General features: G+C 36.4%; 1 protein-coding gene across 6 annotated transcripts in view; it reads right to left on the bottom strand.

The window, feature by feature from the left end:
• Positions 1 to 10,873: 10,873 nt before the first annotated feature.
• LOC134220983 (uncharacterized) overlaps positions 10,874 to 15,775 on the bottom strand; it is a 284,593-nt gene continuing 279,691 nt past the window's right edge. For all 6 annotated transcript variants that reach the window (XM_062700152.1, XM_062700156.1, XM_062700154.1 and 3 more), the window contains 4 exons: positions 12,872 to 12,988; positions 12,645 to 12,810; positions 12,402 to 12,586; positions 10,874 to 11,393 (listed from right to left, as the gene is read on the bottom strand). In XM_062700152.1, coding sequence (XP_062556136.1) covers positions 11,295 to 11,393; positions 12,402 to 12,586; positions 12,645 to 12,810; positions 12,872 to 12,988 — 567 coding nt within the window. In that variant the 3' untranslated portion in view covers positions 10,874 to 11,294. The remainder of the gene's footprint in view (positions 11,394 to 12,401; positions 12,587 to 12,644; positions 12,811 to 12,871; positions 12,989 to 15,775) is intronic.

Here is a 15,775-nt window from a genome sequence, read left to right as displayed (position 1 = left end):
TCGTTCGTAACAGCCCTGGGGAAAACAGTCGAGCAGCAGCAACTTAGCGAGATGAAGCCAAGAGAAAAGAAGTTGAACAGCATGAGGATCTTTGTGTCCACCGTATACAGACATTTACAATAACTTCTCTCTTCTGAAGAAAGGCCAGAGCATAGACAGGAACGAAAGGACGACGGGGCTGCGCAACCGCGATGGGCAGCAGACGCCTGAAAGCGCGGCGCCAGAATCCTGGTAAAGATAAGGCTTAGGGCACCGACCATTTCGGTCTAATAGGTTTATTGATAATTCGGCGTTAGCTGTAAGAACTATACACATTCGGAGTGGTTAATTAGTTAAGCGATTATTTAGTTGTTAAAATTGTTTCTCCGAGAACTTCCAATCCCTGGAATTCCAGAGAATATTCCAAGAAGTATCGTTTGGACATTGATACCAGAATTCCATCGGAATTTCCTCCAGGGATTCCTACGAACAATGCTTTTTCAAGGAAAGCTTGAAAAATCCCTTAAGGAATTCTTCCAGAAATTTCTTTGAGAATTTCTTCATAAATTCCTTTTTGGATTTCTTCAAAAAATTATTCGGGAATACATTTAGATTAGGGATGTCTACAAAAATGCCTTTAAGAATTCCTTCGAAAATTTCTTTGTAAACCATCCACAAAGTCACGCATTTAGGGAGAGGGGGTTCCGAGCAGCGTAACGATTCATACAAAATTTTTAGAGGTTTTAGATAAGAGGTGCAAAGAACGGGAAAATGATGGTTGAACATCGTCGATTTTTGCGTGACGTACTTTATGGATTAGATTTTATAATAATCCAATTTTGATAAAACCAGAACCATTAGAAGCGGACACTGTTCTAGTATACTGTCCCCCTACAAACCTGGTCCTGGGCCAACGGAGATGCTCCGGGTTTTCCGAGGGTATGTTTATGATGAAATATTTCCACTGCTTGTCATTTTATGTGACGTTTACTTTCGTCATGTTTTATGCTTTCTCCAAACACTACAACTGATATGCCGACCAATGGTTGCTGTATATCGAGAATCCGTCAAAACTACGCAGAGATATGGCCATTTCCGCGAAAACGATTCCGGGAACATGATGAAATGATAGCGGTGGGAATTATGCAAATATGAGTATCATACTTCATGGCTTTGCGAGACGATGATGACAGAAACATTTCCAGGCTAACAGTGGCCACTACCACCCTTATAGCAGGTTCCAAGGACCTTCCAGGAGGGTCCGGTTTTGGTACCATCTGGGACCCTGCATATACGAGTGTCAAATTTCAAATTTCCCAAGACGATGAATTCAGGATCTTTATTAAAGTTACATTTGTAACAGGTTCCGGGTGTACTGCGAAAGTGACTTTTGTCCAAGGTGAATGGCCAAATCCACACCGTTTTCACAAAAATTGCCATATCTCTGCGTATACTCAACGGATTTTCGATCTGCAGCCTGCATTGGTCAGCATAGTAGTTCTAGTTTTTGGGGAAAACATAAAACATGATGGCAATAAACGTCACACGAAATGACAAGCAGAAGAGAAAATGCATTTTTAACATACCCTTGGAAAACCCGAAGCATCTCCTGTGCCCAAAGGCCATCCTGAGGTTTCGCTAAATGACAGTTTACAAGAAGAGTTTCCGCTTCCGATGGTCTCGGTTTCATCAAAATCGAATCATTCTGCACAAAGTTATGCTGATTTGAACTTTGACAAAATTTTGCCTATCTCAACCTTTTCGACTAACCCCTGTATATTGCTGTTCCTGAGAAAACTTTCATCTTTCCGGTTCAATTTTTAAACTACCGCAGTTGACACTTCATATATTTTCTCTGCTGTTTGGCATGGCATTCTACGATGACACCACCAAATATCAAATTTTTGTTTCAGTGTATTGAAGATTTTTAGGCTTGCGGTCAAATTTTGACAGTTGCGGAAGAATTTTGCGGAACCCACTTCACAACATACGAGCACATACGAGGTTTGTATCTTCGCAAAAGTTGTAGCAAAACTTCTTCTGAACAACTTTGTCGAAGACACCGAGTTCGTAATTTCGTTTGGAGATATAGGGGTAATGACGGCTTTGGCAGGTTTTCTTCTATTTTTTTAAGGAGGTTCTATTATTCTATGAAATTTGGCCACAATATTCTTTGATATGCAAAGAATGTTTAGGCCAAATCTGAGCATAATTAGTTATAGAAAACCAAAATGACAATAATAGAACAAAACCTGCAAAAGCCTTCATTAACCCTATTACTATTTACGCCTACAAGTTTTAAACATGTTCATCATATAAGCATACATGCATATGGAAACGCATGGTACATTGTTTTATCAATTCTTTGGAACTGAACATTTTGTGCAAAAATTAAAGGTTTATAATATTCTGCTACGGTGGGCTGGTCACGTTGTTCATATGCCGAAAGAACGTCAAGCGAAGATAACATTTAGTAGAGAACCCGGAAGAGGCCGCAGGTTTCGTGGAAGGCCGCGTACACGATGGCTTTTTGCAGTTGACATGAGGACATGAGAGGGCGCTCAATGTTCAGGGCGAAACGAAGCACAGGATCGAGTTCAGTGGAGAAGGATACTCCATTCGGCGTAGGTTCATCGAAGAGCTGTAACAAATCAAGTATCAAGTAAGTAACATTCTGCATTCTAGTGAGAGCATATTTGCATGAAGTTACGATAAAAACAACCTAGCATGTTGTTAAGGCCTACTTGAAGTTCCAATGGAGAAATGGCAAAATACCGAGGATTGATTTCTCTTTTGAACAGTAAGTAATAGTTTTTGATTAAACATACCTTACATCCGCTTACAACTTCACAGTTCAGGTATTAAATCATAGTCAATTACTTGCACTTTGAAATGCGTATGAGATTGCCTGCCACAGATTGCCCCTTGTCAAGTTGCAGTTATATCAAATATGCCTGAAAAATCCATAAAAACTGTTTTATCTTTTTTATTTTTCAAGTTTTTAAGTCGCCAGTCGCCAAAGGACGTTTTTTAACATTATCTGGAACTTAATAGAAAATGCAAAAAATGTAGAAATGATTTAATGAAAAAAGTAACATTTTAAGGGGTTGTCGGCATAAAACGTGACATATCTCCAAAAATAATGAAATTTTGAACTCTGCGTCTTCGGCAATGTTTTTCAGATGAATCAACATACTGATAAAATGTCTAAAGACATTATTTCGCTTAATCGCATAACAAAATTACTACTAATAAAACGCGCTAAAACCACGAGAAAATATTGCAAATCTCAATCCGTTCGTGATGTAAATCGTCAGGAGTGCGATCTCATTTTTAATTAAATAGATTTCTTAATTGATTCGACTAAGATGGCGACGTTTTGGCTTTCAGTCTTTTGGGATCAAAAACGGGGTTTTATGTTTTCATCCGACGTTTCGGACACATGTATTGTGCCTTTTTTCAAAAACATAAAAAACATAAAACCCCGTTTTGATCCCAAAGACTGAAAGCCAAAACCTAAATAGATTTCAGGAACTCCCTGTAACATATGCCATGTCCCATAGAATTAATATTATTATAAAATATATGTAATTTTCTTAATGATAGGAGTTAGAATTAAAATTGTTAAAATCCCTTTTAAAATTGCCTTCTCAACACACCGTCACTGTGTTCTATCCGCCCCACGATACGCCTACGCTTACGCACCAGGAGGTAGAAAAATGGTCCGGGTAGAGGAGATGCAAAAAAGATAAGAGCCGATGAGGAGATAATAAAAAGGCACACGGACGCTCTGGTGGTTCTTCTGGCTGTAACCGTTGTTAAGAAAGGTGCGCGAGTGTGATTAGATATCCGGTTGACCATTGTATAACGTGTCTGAACATAATCACGGGGATAGCGAAGAATTGTTTCCCAGTAAGCGATACACAAATTCCGATCACTATAGTTAGCCAGTAATCCGCCTTATTGGCGCTTGAACCAACCGGGGAGGTTAAACCTCGAGAGTGTTAAGGTGGCGTGAACCCCTTTTGTGACGAAGCCACAAGTGTAAAACAGTGTCCGAACTTCCTCCTATAATCCATTTACCCCAACGCCAAACGGGGATTGAACAAAAAGTGCGTAGTGGAAAGTTGAACCCCTCGAGACAAACCCTGCTGCCAAGGACGGTGTGGGCCATCGTAGCTCCCCTTAAACTCTCATCAGGCTAGGTGCCCCTGGGATGAGACAAAGGTAAGTCCATGCTATACCGCCTATTAGTACCTAAATGCTCCCTCAAAAATTTCATTGGGAATTCCATCAAAATAATATGCTTTAACGAATTTTCGAATGATTTCCTGGAAGAACTTCTGAAGGATTTTGTTTTCAAAGAATCTTCTGAAGAAGTCCCTTGAGGAATGTCCAAAGGAATTTCTGACGAACTTTTTTAATTATTCCTGGAGAAATTTTCTCCAAAATGGAGGTGTTTCCGGGTGTGCCGGAATTTTCGACAAAATTCCTGTAGGAATTTCCAAATAAGTGCTTGAAGTAGTTTCTGTGAATATTTTCAAAAGTAATTCATAAAGGAGTACCTGAAACTATTTCTAAAAGTGTTTCCATAAGAGTTCCTTAATGATTCCCTGAAGGAATTCCCGAAGACATTTCTTGTCCCTTTATAAGGCTGTGGCAACTATATTGCCACCAACAAATTCTATGTTTTACCAAGTGTTTTACGGTTTATTGACAATAGCCTTTTTTCCCATGTAGTGGCTATAATAGCTACCTAGTAACTCTCCAGATGAATTTTAGCCAAGAAAAGTTTGCATTGTAAATTTGAGAACAGTTTGTTTTTACGAACAGGTCGTAGTTTTCAAGTTTCGTCTGTCTTTAGAAGGGTAAAGGAATTTTGAAAGTAACTTACAAAAATATTCCTATAAACACATGCAAAAAAAGCGTTCTCGAATTCATGAACCAGAAAAAATAGGAATTCCACCATGTATTTCTACAGAATGTTTTCCTTGTAATTCATTCTTAAATTCCGCCAGAAATTCCTTTGAAGATTTCTCCAAGAATTCCTTTCAAAGTTCCTCCGAAGATTTATTTAAAAACTGAATCAATTCAGACATTCAGAAATACTCCCAGGAATTCCTTTGGATTTTTTCAGAAATTTCTTCACGAAATCTATCGAAAATTTCTTTAGAAAAACCATGGTAAAATCGTTTATGAATTCTCACGAAATTCCTCCAGAAATTCTTCTAAGATCTATTTCTGCCAGGAGCTCCAAAGGTCTGAAAAGAAAGTCTAGTTTTTAAGAATTTTTAACGAAAAACTATAGAAATTTTCGACTTAGATTTGTCAAAAAATTGGACATTCTGTCAAGAGTTCGTTCAAAAATTCCTCTAGAAATTCCTTCGGAAAATCCTCTGGATATTACTTTGGAAATAAACTAAATTAAATGAATTTTGAAAATCAAAAATTAATAGAAGGAAGTTCAAGAATCCCCCAGAATTTACCTCGAGATCTTCAGAACTTCTTCCAGAAATTCCTTTGAAAATTCCTTCCTGGATTCTTTTGTGAAATTCCTTGAGGATTTCTTTCCTAAAATCCTTTAAGAATTCTTTAGAATTTCCGTTAGAAATGCCTTTGGAAATATCTTCGGAAAAGACCTTCGCAAATTAGAAATACCTACGGAAATTGTTATACAAATTCCTTCTGGAATTTCTTCACAATTCTTTACAAATTCCACCAATAAATTCCCATGGGAATTTCATCAGAACTACCTCAAAGAATTCATAAAAAATATCAAGAATTCCTACGAAAAAAGTTTCCAAGTAAATGCTTCGGAAACTTCAAAAGGAAATTCCTCGGGGCAACATTTTTGATTCTCAATTTCTTTAAAAAAAATCATTGGAAATCTCTGCAGAAAATCATTCTGTGTTCATTTAGAAATTAGTTTAGAATTTTCATGGGAATTCATTCGAAAATTCCTTGCGGAATTCCAAATATATTATATTAACAATATGGTTCACTTCGAGTTTTCCCATACAACGAAATGGCGAACAATTTGCCGGTGATAACAACATCATCTAGCGAGCAAAGAGGAATCTAAACATGTTTTTTCTAGCTTGTGCTGGAAAACCCTCCTGCCATCTTCCGGTGAGTAGTCATACAGTTGTTCGATGACATTTTACAGTGTGGGGATGTCCATACATTTTTCAATAAATCGATTACCGGAATATCGACTTTGTTAAATGCAAACACTACTGTAAATATTTCGATGAAGCAGTGCAAAGCAGACAAACTACACCTTTGCTTCAAACGTTCAAACTGTGAAAGCCGTTCCGCAAACATTAAAATGATTGTTCCACTGTAAACATTTCTATCATTTTCTTCAGCAAGAAATTTGGTTAATTCTTTCTGAATATTATCGATATTATTCCAATGCATCATTCTTCTTGATCTTCGGTGTCCTACATTCCTACTGGAACTTAACACCTGCGTTTCAACTTATTATGAATTGAAAACTTTTCGCTGTCCACCATTGATTGAATAAATATGTATCTTGAGTGGAAAGCCATGAAGATGACACTCATCCGATTGCGTTTTGTTATGTTGCGCTTATCATAATGAGTATGATTATTTTGTTACATTTAGACATGGAAAGTGAATTGAACAAGTCGCTTGGATTAAACGCGTCCAAACACCTTCGCTCAACTCACTTGAACGGACAGTAAGTTGAACATGTTCAACTCTTGGCAAGTAAATTGCATTCAACTAAGTTGTTCAATTCACTTGCCCTTTCAAAACGTAGCATTACGGTGAAATATTTCGGCTAAACTTAATTACGCCCATTTTTTGTGCTTTCTCGATTTCGTATCCAATATCAGATATTTTTTGGGATTTAATAGATTATTTTTCGATACTTTCGCAAGAAAAGCTAGTTGAACGTACCCGACCTTGCTCGGGATTAAACTACAATCGCTCTCCACATCTCGATACTGAAGGGACCATCGAGATAGGGAGAGATCGAGAAATGGAAGTTAATTTAAATTGGTACTAGATCCAAAACAGCTTGTTGCTATGAAAAACGGCTACAAAACAAACATCATTTCTTATTGTTGATCTGTATTGTTATCGTCCAAATATGGTCTAGTAGCCTAAAAATTTGAACATATCGACATAAGGAGAGTGAATCCAGAACAAGATACGATTACAACACATCGGGATAGAAAGATTTAGAAATAGGGAAGTTATCGAGATGTAGAAAGCCAAAATGTATGTAGATTGAAGGGACCGAGGAAACCATCGACATAGGGAGAGATATCGACATATAGAACATCGAGATTTACAAAGTCGACTATATTTTGCATTCTTACTGTCAAGTGTTGAGTTCATTCAGCGCCGCACTCTAGATCATTTTTAGCGCGATCGTATTGGGTTTCCTTACAACTCGCATCAAAATTGTATTTTCACAATTTCTCAACTTTCTCCTCAAAATTTAGTGATATTTTATAACACAGCTGTCCTCAAGACGAATCGATTAATGAGAAACCCGTACAAATCGGTCAACCTGTTCAGAGTTATATTGCATCAAAGGAGATGCAAATTCATTTTTGTATAGAGAGATTGTACCACAAACGTAATTATGTTTGAATTGTATTTATATCAGGCTCTCATATCGGGCAGTTTGTTCACAAAAGTTCGTTTCTCTCTGTCAAATCAAAAATTTTGCTCTTATTAAACACCTTTATGAACTCTTTGCAATGTAAATATTCTTATTGGGGTAACTAATTAGACCACATTACGACCAAACATTTTGGTTTTGATCGAGCTATGAAAGTTGGAGTTGGATCTCCACAACAACTGTAGAGCCGCTTATAAGGTCAATATGCGGTTGACGTTTGAAGCTTTTCAGCATATTAATGAGAGACTTAATGATAGCAACAAGATCGACAATAAAACTGAGCAACTAGCTATGGTGGTTGCTATTATAAATCCGCTATAAGAATTAAATAAATCCAAGAAGTATGGAAATTGTTACTTGGGATATGCGTCTACAAAGCAACATCATGTTGAAGGTGGCTAGAAATGGATTTACTTCCAGCTAGCGTATGAAAATCTAGAAAAATGTTTGCTATGTTTTGTCTTAGAAATCATATCGCTCCGATGCGTAGTTAAAGATTAGATCAATTGTTTCGTAGATTCAATCAAAAAGCAAATTCATTTTACTACAAATCATGTGGCTCTTTCAAACAGCAGCTTAGTTTTAACCATATTTTTATAACCAATATTAGAACGCCGTTTTCTATGATAGTAAGAGAGAAATTTGGAGGAATAACCATTAGAAACTCTTATTTTCACCAGAATTTATTACCGATGGAGCAAGCAATGAGCAAAAACCGCCGCTTTGAAATGAACAGATCGCGCCACCGTAGACATGTTCTGTGAAAAGCACACAAATAGAAATATGCATATACAGTGCCGCCGTTGTTTTGATGCGGTGAGTGCTAAATGAGTCACCTTGATTGATACATTCAAAATTTAGTTCACTTTTCATTTTATAGTCGCATTATTGCAATCACTTTCAATAACATTTAATTATTAGGTCACGCCCGAGGCCAAGCCAAATACCACCAACAGAAAACGCAATTATAAAATCTGGATGATTGGAATCAGGGTAGTTTTGTAAAAGATTTTCAAAAGTTTTGATGTTAAGTCAGAAAAGGGATGAATGTTATGAAAACAAAATTGTCCCACACTTCAGAATAGTGAACCAATAAACGAAAATTATACTCCAAATGCTTTTTCTTCTAAACGACTCTTATTTGCATGATTCTTGGTACAACCATCAGACTTTGAAGTGATCGATGAGCTTCACTTTCATTCATCTATCTAAAGGAAAAAAATCTAGATCAACAATGATCAGAACCGTAATTTCAAAAAGCTTTACCAATGATTAAGCTCCGCAGTGGCTTAGCCAGAAAATTGGTCTGGTGGGGGTTTTCTGAACATTTTTTTTTATTCGAAAAACAAATTTCTTCTAAAAATGTTGTCTCTGGGGAGGGGTTTATGTCCACAACCATCCCCGTGGCTACGCCACTGAGCTCCGCTAATATTGGTAAAACTCAATAAAACAAATGTGTTGATGATTGATGTTGCAAATAAAAACATCAAGCATCCCAATTTTTTTTTATGATGACATTTTGAAGTGTGTGTAAAACGATCGTCATATTTTGGGTAGTTCGATTTACGTGTGTATCGATCCTTTTGGACGCGAGTTGGCGCCACATGTGGTGTCGCCAAAATTTCGTGAGAGTGAATCATATTGTTAATATAGTATATTTGGGAATTCATTCAGAAATTCTGTTCGAAATTGTTTTGGAAAATCCTTTAAGGATTTCTTCGGAAATCTCTTTAGCAAGTTCTTTGAGTATCTTCTTCTTCATTGGCATTACATCCCCGTAAAACATTGCCGTCTCGCATCGTAGTATTCATTCAGCACTTCGATAGTTATTAACTGCGAAGTTTGTAAGCCAAAATACCATTTTTGCATGTGTTTATCATTAGACTGACACGATGATATTTTTATGCCCAGGATGTCGAAAAAATGTCCAACCAACCAAATTATCCTAGACCAGACCCTCGAATCGAACCCTTTGTAGCCACGCATATTACCGCACGGCTAAGAAATTACTTCAGGAATTTAAAAAAAAAAAAGTCCTTTATGAACTCTTTCGGTAATCATTCCAGGAATTCCATCAGAAATAATTTAATTCTCAATTTCCGAAAGAATTCCTGCAGGAATATGGAATGGCTTTAGTGGAGGAATTTCCGAAGTAAACCCAGAAGGGAGTTTCGTAAGAATACCTAAATGAATCCATGGATATTGTTTCATAATATTATGCGAAGGAATTATCAATGAAATTTCCTCACGGAATTCTTTCAATTTGAAAGTCACGTGCCCCAATTTATCTCCCCCGGTGGACGTCATCGTTCTGCGCAATCGACTAAGAGGTCCTGGGTTCTCCTGTACAAGATGGACACTGTTATGCGGAAGTGTCACTGTAAGCCAAACGTGTTTGAGCATCAGGCAACCGCATAGATAAATAAACGTTGCTCAGAAGACCGCTCTAAACTACGATAGGTAGATAGAAACATGTTGGGTAAATTTCAAACGAAGGATGTTATTCAATAGTTCCGTGGACAAAGCGGAGGCCATGAAAAAGTTTACCTACATTCATGAGTGAACAATGATGAAGTAATGCACGATATTATATCAATTTCAAAAGATTTCTATTAAAGTTTCAATCAAAGAGCAATAAACGCCATTTTCCATGTTATTAGTTATGAAGCATATACCAAAAGAAGGTAAAAATCGAATACTATCGAAAAACTTTAAGCTTCTTGATATTCTGCGTTGAATTAAACGATAATGAGCAAAGTTTTTAAAGAAAATAGGCAAATTTCTATTTATGTTGAAAAACGCGATCAAGTCAATACCGAATGGTACACACTTTAATTCCTGCCACAAACCATTTGTAGATATTTTTAGTTCTCCGAAAATGCCTTACTTGTAAGTAGATAATTATAAATTCGACAGTATGACAATGGATGATGCGACTTCTCAGTCGGTCAATGGATGTGCTTGATTTATTTTAAATTGTTCATAAACACCAAACCGTAACTTAGACACGTTCCGTTCACAAGATTCAACTGTGTAGGACTATAATTATTAATTAGTATTTGCCGTTCTAGTATTGAAACAAGTTCGTGAATGCTCAATCAACAGTTCGAGCTTAATTATCGATTTACGATTTAATTTAGAATCATTGGTATTGTGTGCCGCTGACGATGGTGAAATAGAGGGAAGATATCGGTTGTTACTTTAAATACAAATGAAGTGCTGGATTCTTCGATCAGCGAATTTCCTAACTCCTAAAGTTTATTATTATTATCCAAAGTTTGTTTTGTTCTGCATGGTTTTAGTTTGCGATTGGGAAGATTTCATAGTAACTAATAAAACTGTCAGGTCAAATCTAACAGGTAAAATTCAAAACGAAAAAAAAATGTAACGTAGAACCGAAACAAAATCACACATTCTCGCTGAAAACGAAAAACTTATCATATGGCCTGAGCTTAACAACTCGTTTGATCACATTCAACTGTTGAACTAAAATCTACTGATGTGAAGCATGTTTTTTTCTGATTGGTCGGTGAGTTATTGGACGATTTCTCGATACCATCGCGTGTTGTGATTCCGAAAATTGTTCCCCAATGGGAGACGGTGGAGAAATATGAAGCCACCCTTTTGAACTCACCACCACCCCGGCAGAGCTTCAGATTCAAACAATAGCGCCCTCCTTGATGAGCTTTTCCTGTGCGAAACAATCCGCCGTCAGAAGAACTGCAGCGCCATTCGTTTTGGTGCCGGATGTTGTCAACTGAAGAAGAAAATACGAGAAAGGCAAAAATAGTTTATAAAAGCTGCATTTATCTGCATTTATTTAAAAATATGTATACATATTTATATTCGATATAGAATTCTCTTTGAAAGCATTGTCTTTTCCAAACAGTGTTGGAAACCATTGATCTGAATTTCGATGGCTCGTACGTCGTGTTTGGAGGAGTTCATATGTTAGTGTTAGTGCTGTATTCCAAAATAGATTCTTGATTTCACGTCGTGAAATCTACGAATTTTGAAAATACTCTTGAAGTAATGGAAGATACACTGTGTCAAAAAATTGTCCTTACAGCATACGCGCATATAAAAAATCAGTAATAAAATACATAATATCTTACCATAGTTGCTACATCTTTAGTTATTTCGACTTGAAATATCGAAAAGTACGTCAAATAAATTAATTTAACCCTTAAATACGCAATATTGTTTTACAACAACATACCGAAAATACGTTTAATGTTAACGATTTTAATGGTTGTTTACGTTAAAAATGTTTTCGACGAATTCTAAAAAAATCGTCTTGCGCCTTTGAGGGTTAAATTATTTACCTGAATAGGTCACAAAATGAACGCCAAACAATTGACCGTACACCCAAGGTTTTTGTTTTGGAAAGTGTGTCCAGTAAAAATTGATGTGTCAGTTTTTTCAAAATCTAATGCATGTAAAGGTTTGTGTACTGAAAAATGATTAATAAAACTTTCTAGAAATTTTGATTATTTTTTAACACCATAGTGTTCGTTTTGTAGTCTGATCGTCACAACCGCATTATTCTCCACGAAATTAGGCAAAATCCTAAGGGAAGTGCTCCTGGACTTAAAGAAAGCTTGTCACAGTATATGAACACCAAGGTCAGTCCGCAAACAATTCAGAACGTTATGGGATATGGGTGTAAGTGCCATGCAAGGCAAACTTGTTGAAAAGGACCATGTCCGTCAGCAGTAATTTCTAGCGTTTCGTATTTTATTGATGACTCTCACTGAATACTCACCGTCAAATTATTCATCCCATATCCATCGAAGCCGCCACTTTTCTCTTTCGACGCACGTCTTTGGTTGTACTTTTTGTACTCTCCGATGGCGGGTAAAACCAGCAGTAACAGCCCTGACAACGCAATGAATATGCCCGCCAAGTAGAATGAAAGATTGTAATTCTCCATTATGTCCGAGATCCAGCCTAAAAGCACAGTGTTGATGAAATGAGTGAAATTTATCGAGCGTCGTCCCGGACTTACCAGCCAAAGGCGGTCCGACCAGATTGGCCACACCTTGTACCAGAAGCAGTAGTCCATACGCGTTGGTAAACCGTTCCAGTGTAATCAACTCAACGAGGATAATACTTGTGAGGGAGTAATTGGCGGCAATGAACAATCCAAATGCACCGGCCAAAAACGATAGCGCCTAAAAGATTGGAAATTGTAAGTTATGCATTAGGATTTTAAGAATCAATTGTGGAGCTTACCGTGTAATCGGTAAATAATGGCACCAGTGCCGTTACCAATCCGCAGAATCCCATACATATTGCGTACGTTAAGTTGGCGTTGACGGACTTTCGATCACCCATCCATCCAAGAGCAATCTGTGTGGAGTACATATTTTATATAGTGATATGGAGTTAGTCAAAAATGAAGTAAGTGAATGAGGTAGTAATTACTGTTTGATAGACGGATGGATATATGACAATGAACGTGTTATTATTAGGATTTGTATGTAATAATAACTTTGCAAAACAATGAAAAAAAAGTTCCTGTGCAGTCATGCATTCCAATCTACGAAGTAGTAATATTTACCGCGGAATTCTATAGAAACGTGGTACTTCAAAGTTTATGTGGATTGCAGAAAATTCTCATGAGAATTTATGAAATTTTGTGATTATGTTTGACTACTTGAAGAGATGCATTGGAAGTTGAAAAAAATACGGCCTTCTCTAGAAAACATCACGGAGAATTGAAGATTAAGAAGCTTAACCCTACCCTTCCCATAGTAGCTGTATAATTTTGCACCTTCCAAATTTTGTTAAATTATTTCAATAGCAAATAGGCTAGATGTACCAGTTGTGGCTATAGCACCAGTTGTCGCACTAGTGCTTTATATGCCAAATGGCCAATAAAATAACCACAAACCAAATTCATATCGATAAAGCATATTCATATGATACGATAAAACCTTTGATCTCCTCCAAAACAAGCAAAGCATAATTGTAAAAAATGATTTTGCTTAATTTTTGACGTCCTTTGCACCAGTTGTCGCACTAGTGGTCCCTATTTGGCCAGTTCCATAAGAAAACAATGGGATTTGCCAAATAAGGAACCAAAATTAAGAATAGTGCCACAACTGGTGCATGCGTTCCTATCATGGATTAATCAATTTTGAGGATTATAACAAATTTTATTGTAGTTTTCACAGCTGTTCTAAGAAGCAGGAAGTAAAACCTTTCGTTTGATATATCTAGACCAACATTTGAAAAGGGCGTAACAACCAAAATTTATTTCTCCTGATTCTTTGTTCACATATATAGCTATGTATGTAGACGCAGAATCAGAAGAAATAAATTTTGGCTGTTACGCCCTTTTCAAATGTTGGTCTAGATATAAAGTCCACCCACATGCCTTTTACTTATTTTTTTTAAAAAAAAAATGTTGTTCTTATGTATGGCGACAATTGGTACACCCACCCTAGCAATATTTGGCACATCTTCATAGTATCATTGGACTGCTTATATAATCAATTTTGTGGAAAAAATAGTGAAACTATTGGAAACAATCAAGTAACTATTAATTTACATTCAAACACTTTCTTTTCGTTTTCTGTTAAATTTTGTTCTAGCTTTTTTCAAAGATGATTCCTTCCTATTGAAATGGTTAAAAAAAGACGTGGGAAAGGAAAAGTTATACAGGTAAAAAATGCTTAAACGATTACATTTGCCACTTTCATAATCCTCCTAAATTTCTAGCTAATTTGGATGTTATTTGAGCGCAATTTGAAGTTTGTATAAAAATACTATGGAAACAGTAACTTTTGTGGAAAACCGTTCCCCAACGCTCCCATTAAGCTCTTAAAATGTACAAGTACACAGGCAACATAGGAAATTTAGTATGGAAACGGGTCGTCTTTGTTGCGAAACTTTTTGATGCTTGTGAGAAAAGTTATTAAGGAAATACTGCGGGAAATTCAATTTAACACGTGGAAGAATAACATCAATATCAATAATAAGCATTTTCATAACTTTGCTTCCAAACGACAAATCGCTTCGCAACAACAACTGGCTTTCAGCTTAGGAAATATTCTGCGTAGTCAACATTTTGATTATATTTGAATAGTTTATGTTCCACCCCACGGAACGGTCTTTCACACAAGAATCGGTTTTCATAGTAATTTCCATACAAACTTTAAATGACGTGTGCACGATCAAATTACATCCAAATTCGCTAAAAAATCAGGAGGATTTTTAAAATGGCAAATGCAATCGTGGAGCAAAAAAGTCAAAATATGAATCACTCTACTGCCCATGCAAAAATTCCATAAGAATCTTAATTTTATTTTTCAACGGTTTACTCAAATTTACTCGTGATTTTTGCATGAGAAAGCATCATATAAAACAAATATGCTTAAGGAATGAAGACAATTGATCCAGCCGTTTTCGAATTATGCGAATACGAACACAGACCATTTAATTTTTATACATACAGATGGGGACTTCCACATAAGGCTGAATCACATCAGACTAAACACTCACAAGGCTGAAAACAAAAAGCTAAAAAAGTAAAAACCTTGCATAAAGCTGGAATAATAGAAAGCTACAAACCTTGCATAAAGCTGAAATAATAGAAAGCTAAAATTCGAATGGCGGAAAAAATTGTGAGAAACAGATTTTAATGGAAGAATTCGCATTTGATGTACATTTGAGTACAAACGAAAATAAACCGGAACTTGCTTGCAACTTCTTATCTTTCAATCTTGATATGAAATACGTATTTTTCGAAATTATGCAGTAGCATAGAAAGGAACAAGACTCAATTTATACGAAGGTTACGCTGTGTATTTGGTGGCGCCAGGTCGATAGTATCAATTATGAGCTGTTGGAACCAAGTGAAATCATTAATGGGGAATTGTATGCATTCGGGTAAGCATAACTTTAAATCAATTGAAGTATGTTTTGAAAGTCCCAAAATTAACAAATGAGACTTGATAAGAAAATTATTTTGAGCTTTTTAGTGGAATGTCTTCACTTGTCATAAGACGAGTTAATACAATCCCATTGAATTCCACCACTTAATTGTATCTTGACAGATACGTATTTCGACCTAAACAGTAAGGCCGTCTTCAGTGTCTCGTACGTAAGTCGTAAGTCGAGTCAAGTACGAGA

This window comes from Armigeres subalbatus, chromosome 3, assembly GCF_024139115.2.
Source record: "Armigeres subalbatus isolate Guangzhou_Male chromosome 3, GZ_Asu_2, whole genome shotgun sequence".
Taxonomy (NCBI): Eukaryota; Metazoa; Arthropoda; class Insecta; order Diptera; family Culicidae; genus Armigeres; species Armigeres subalbatus.
Note: the sequence above shows the minus strand (reverse complement) of the source record. Positions and strands in the feature narration are given on the sequence as shown.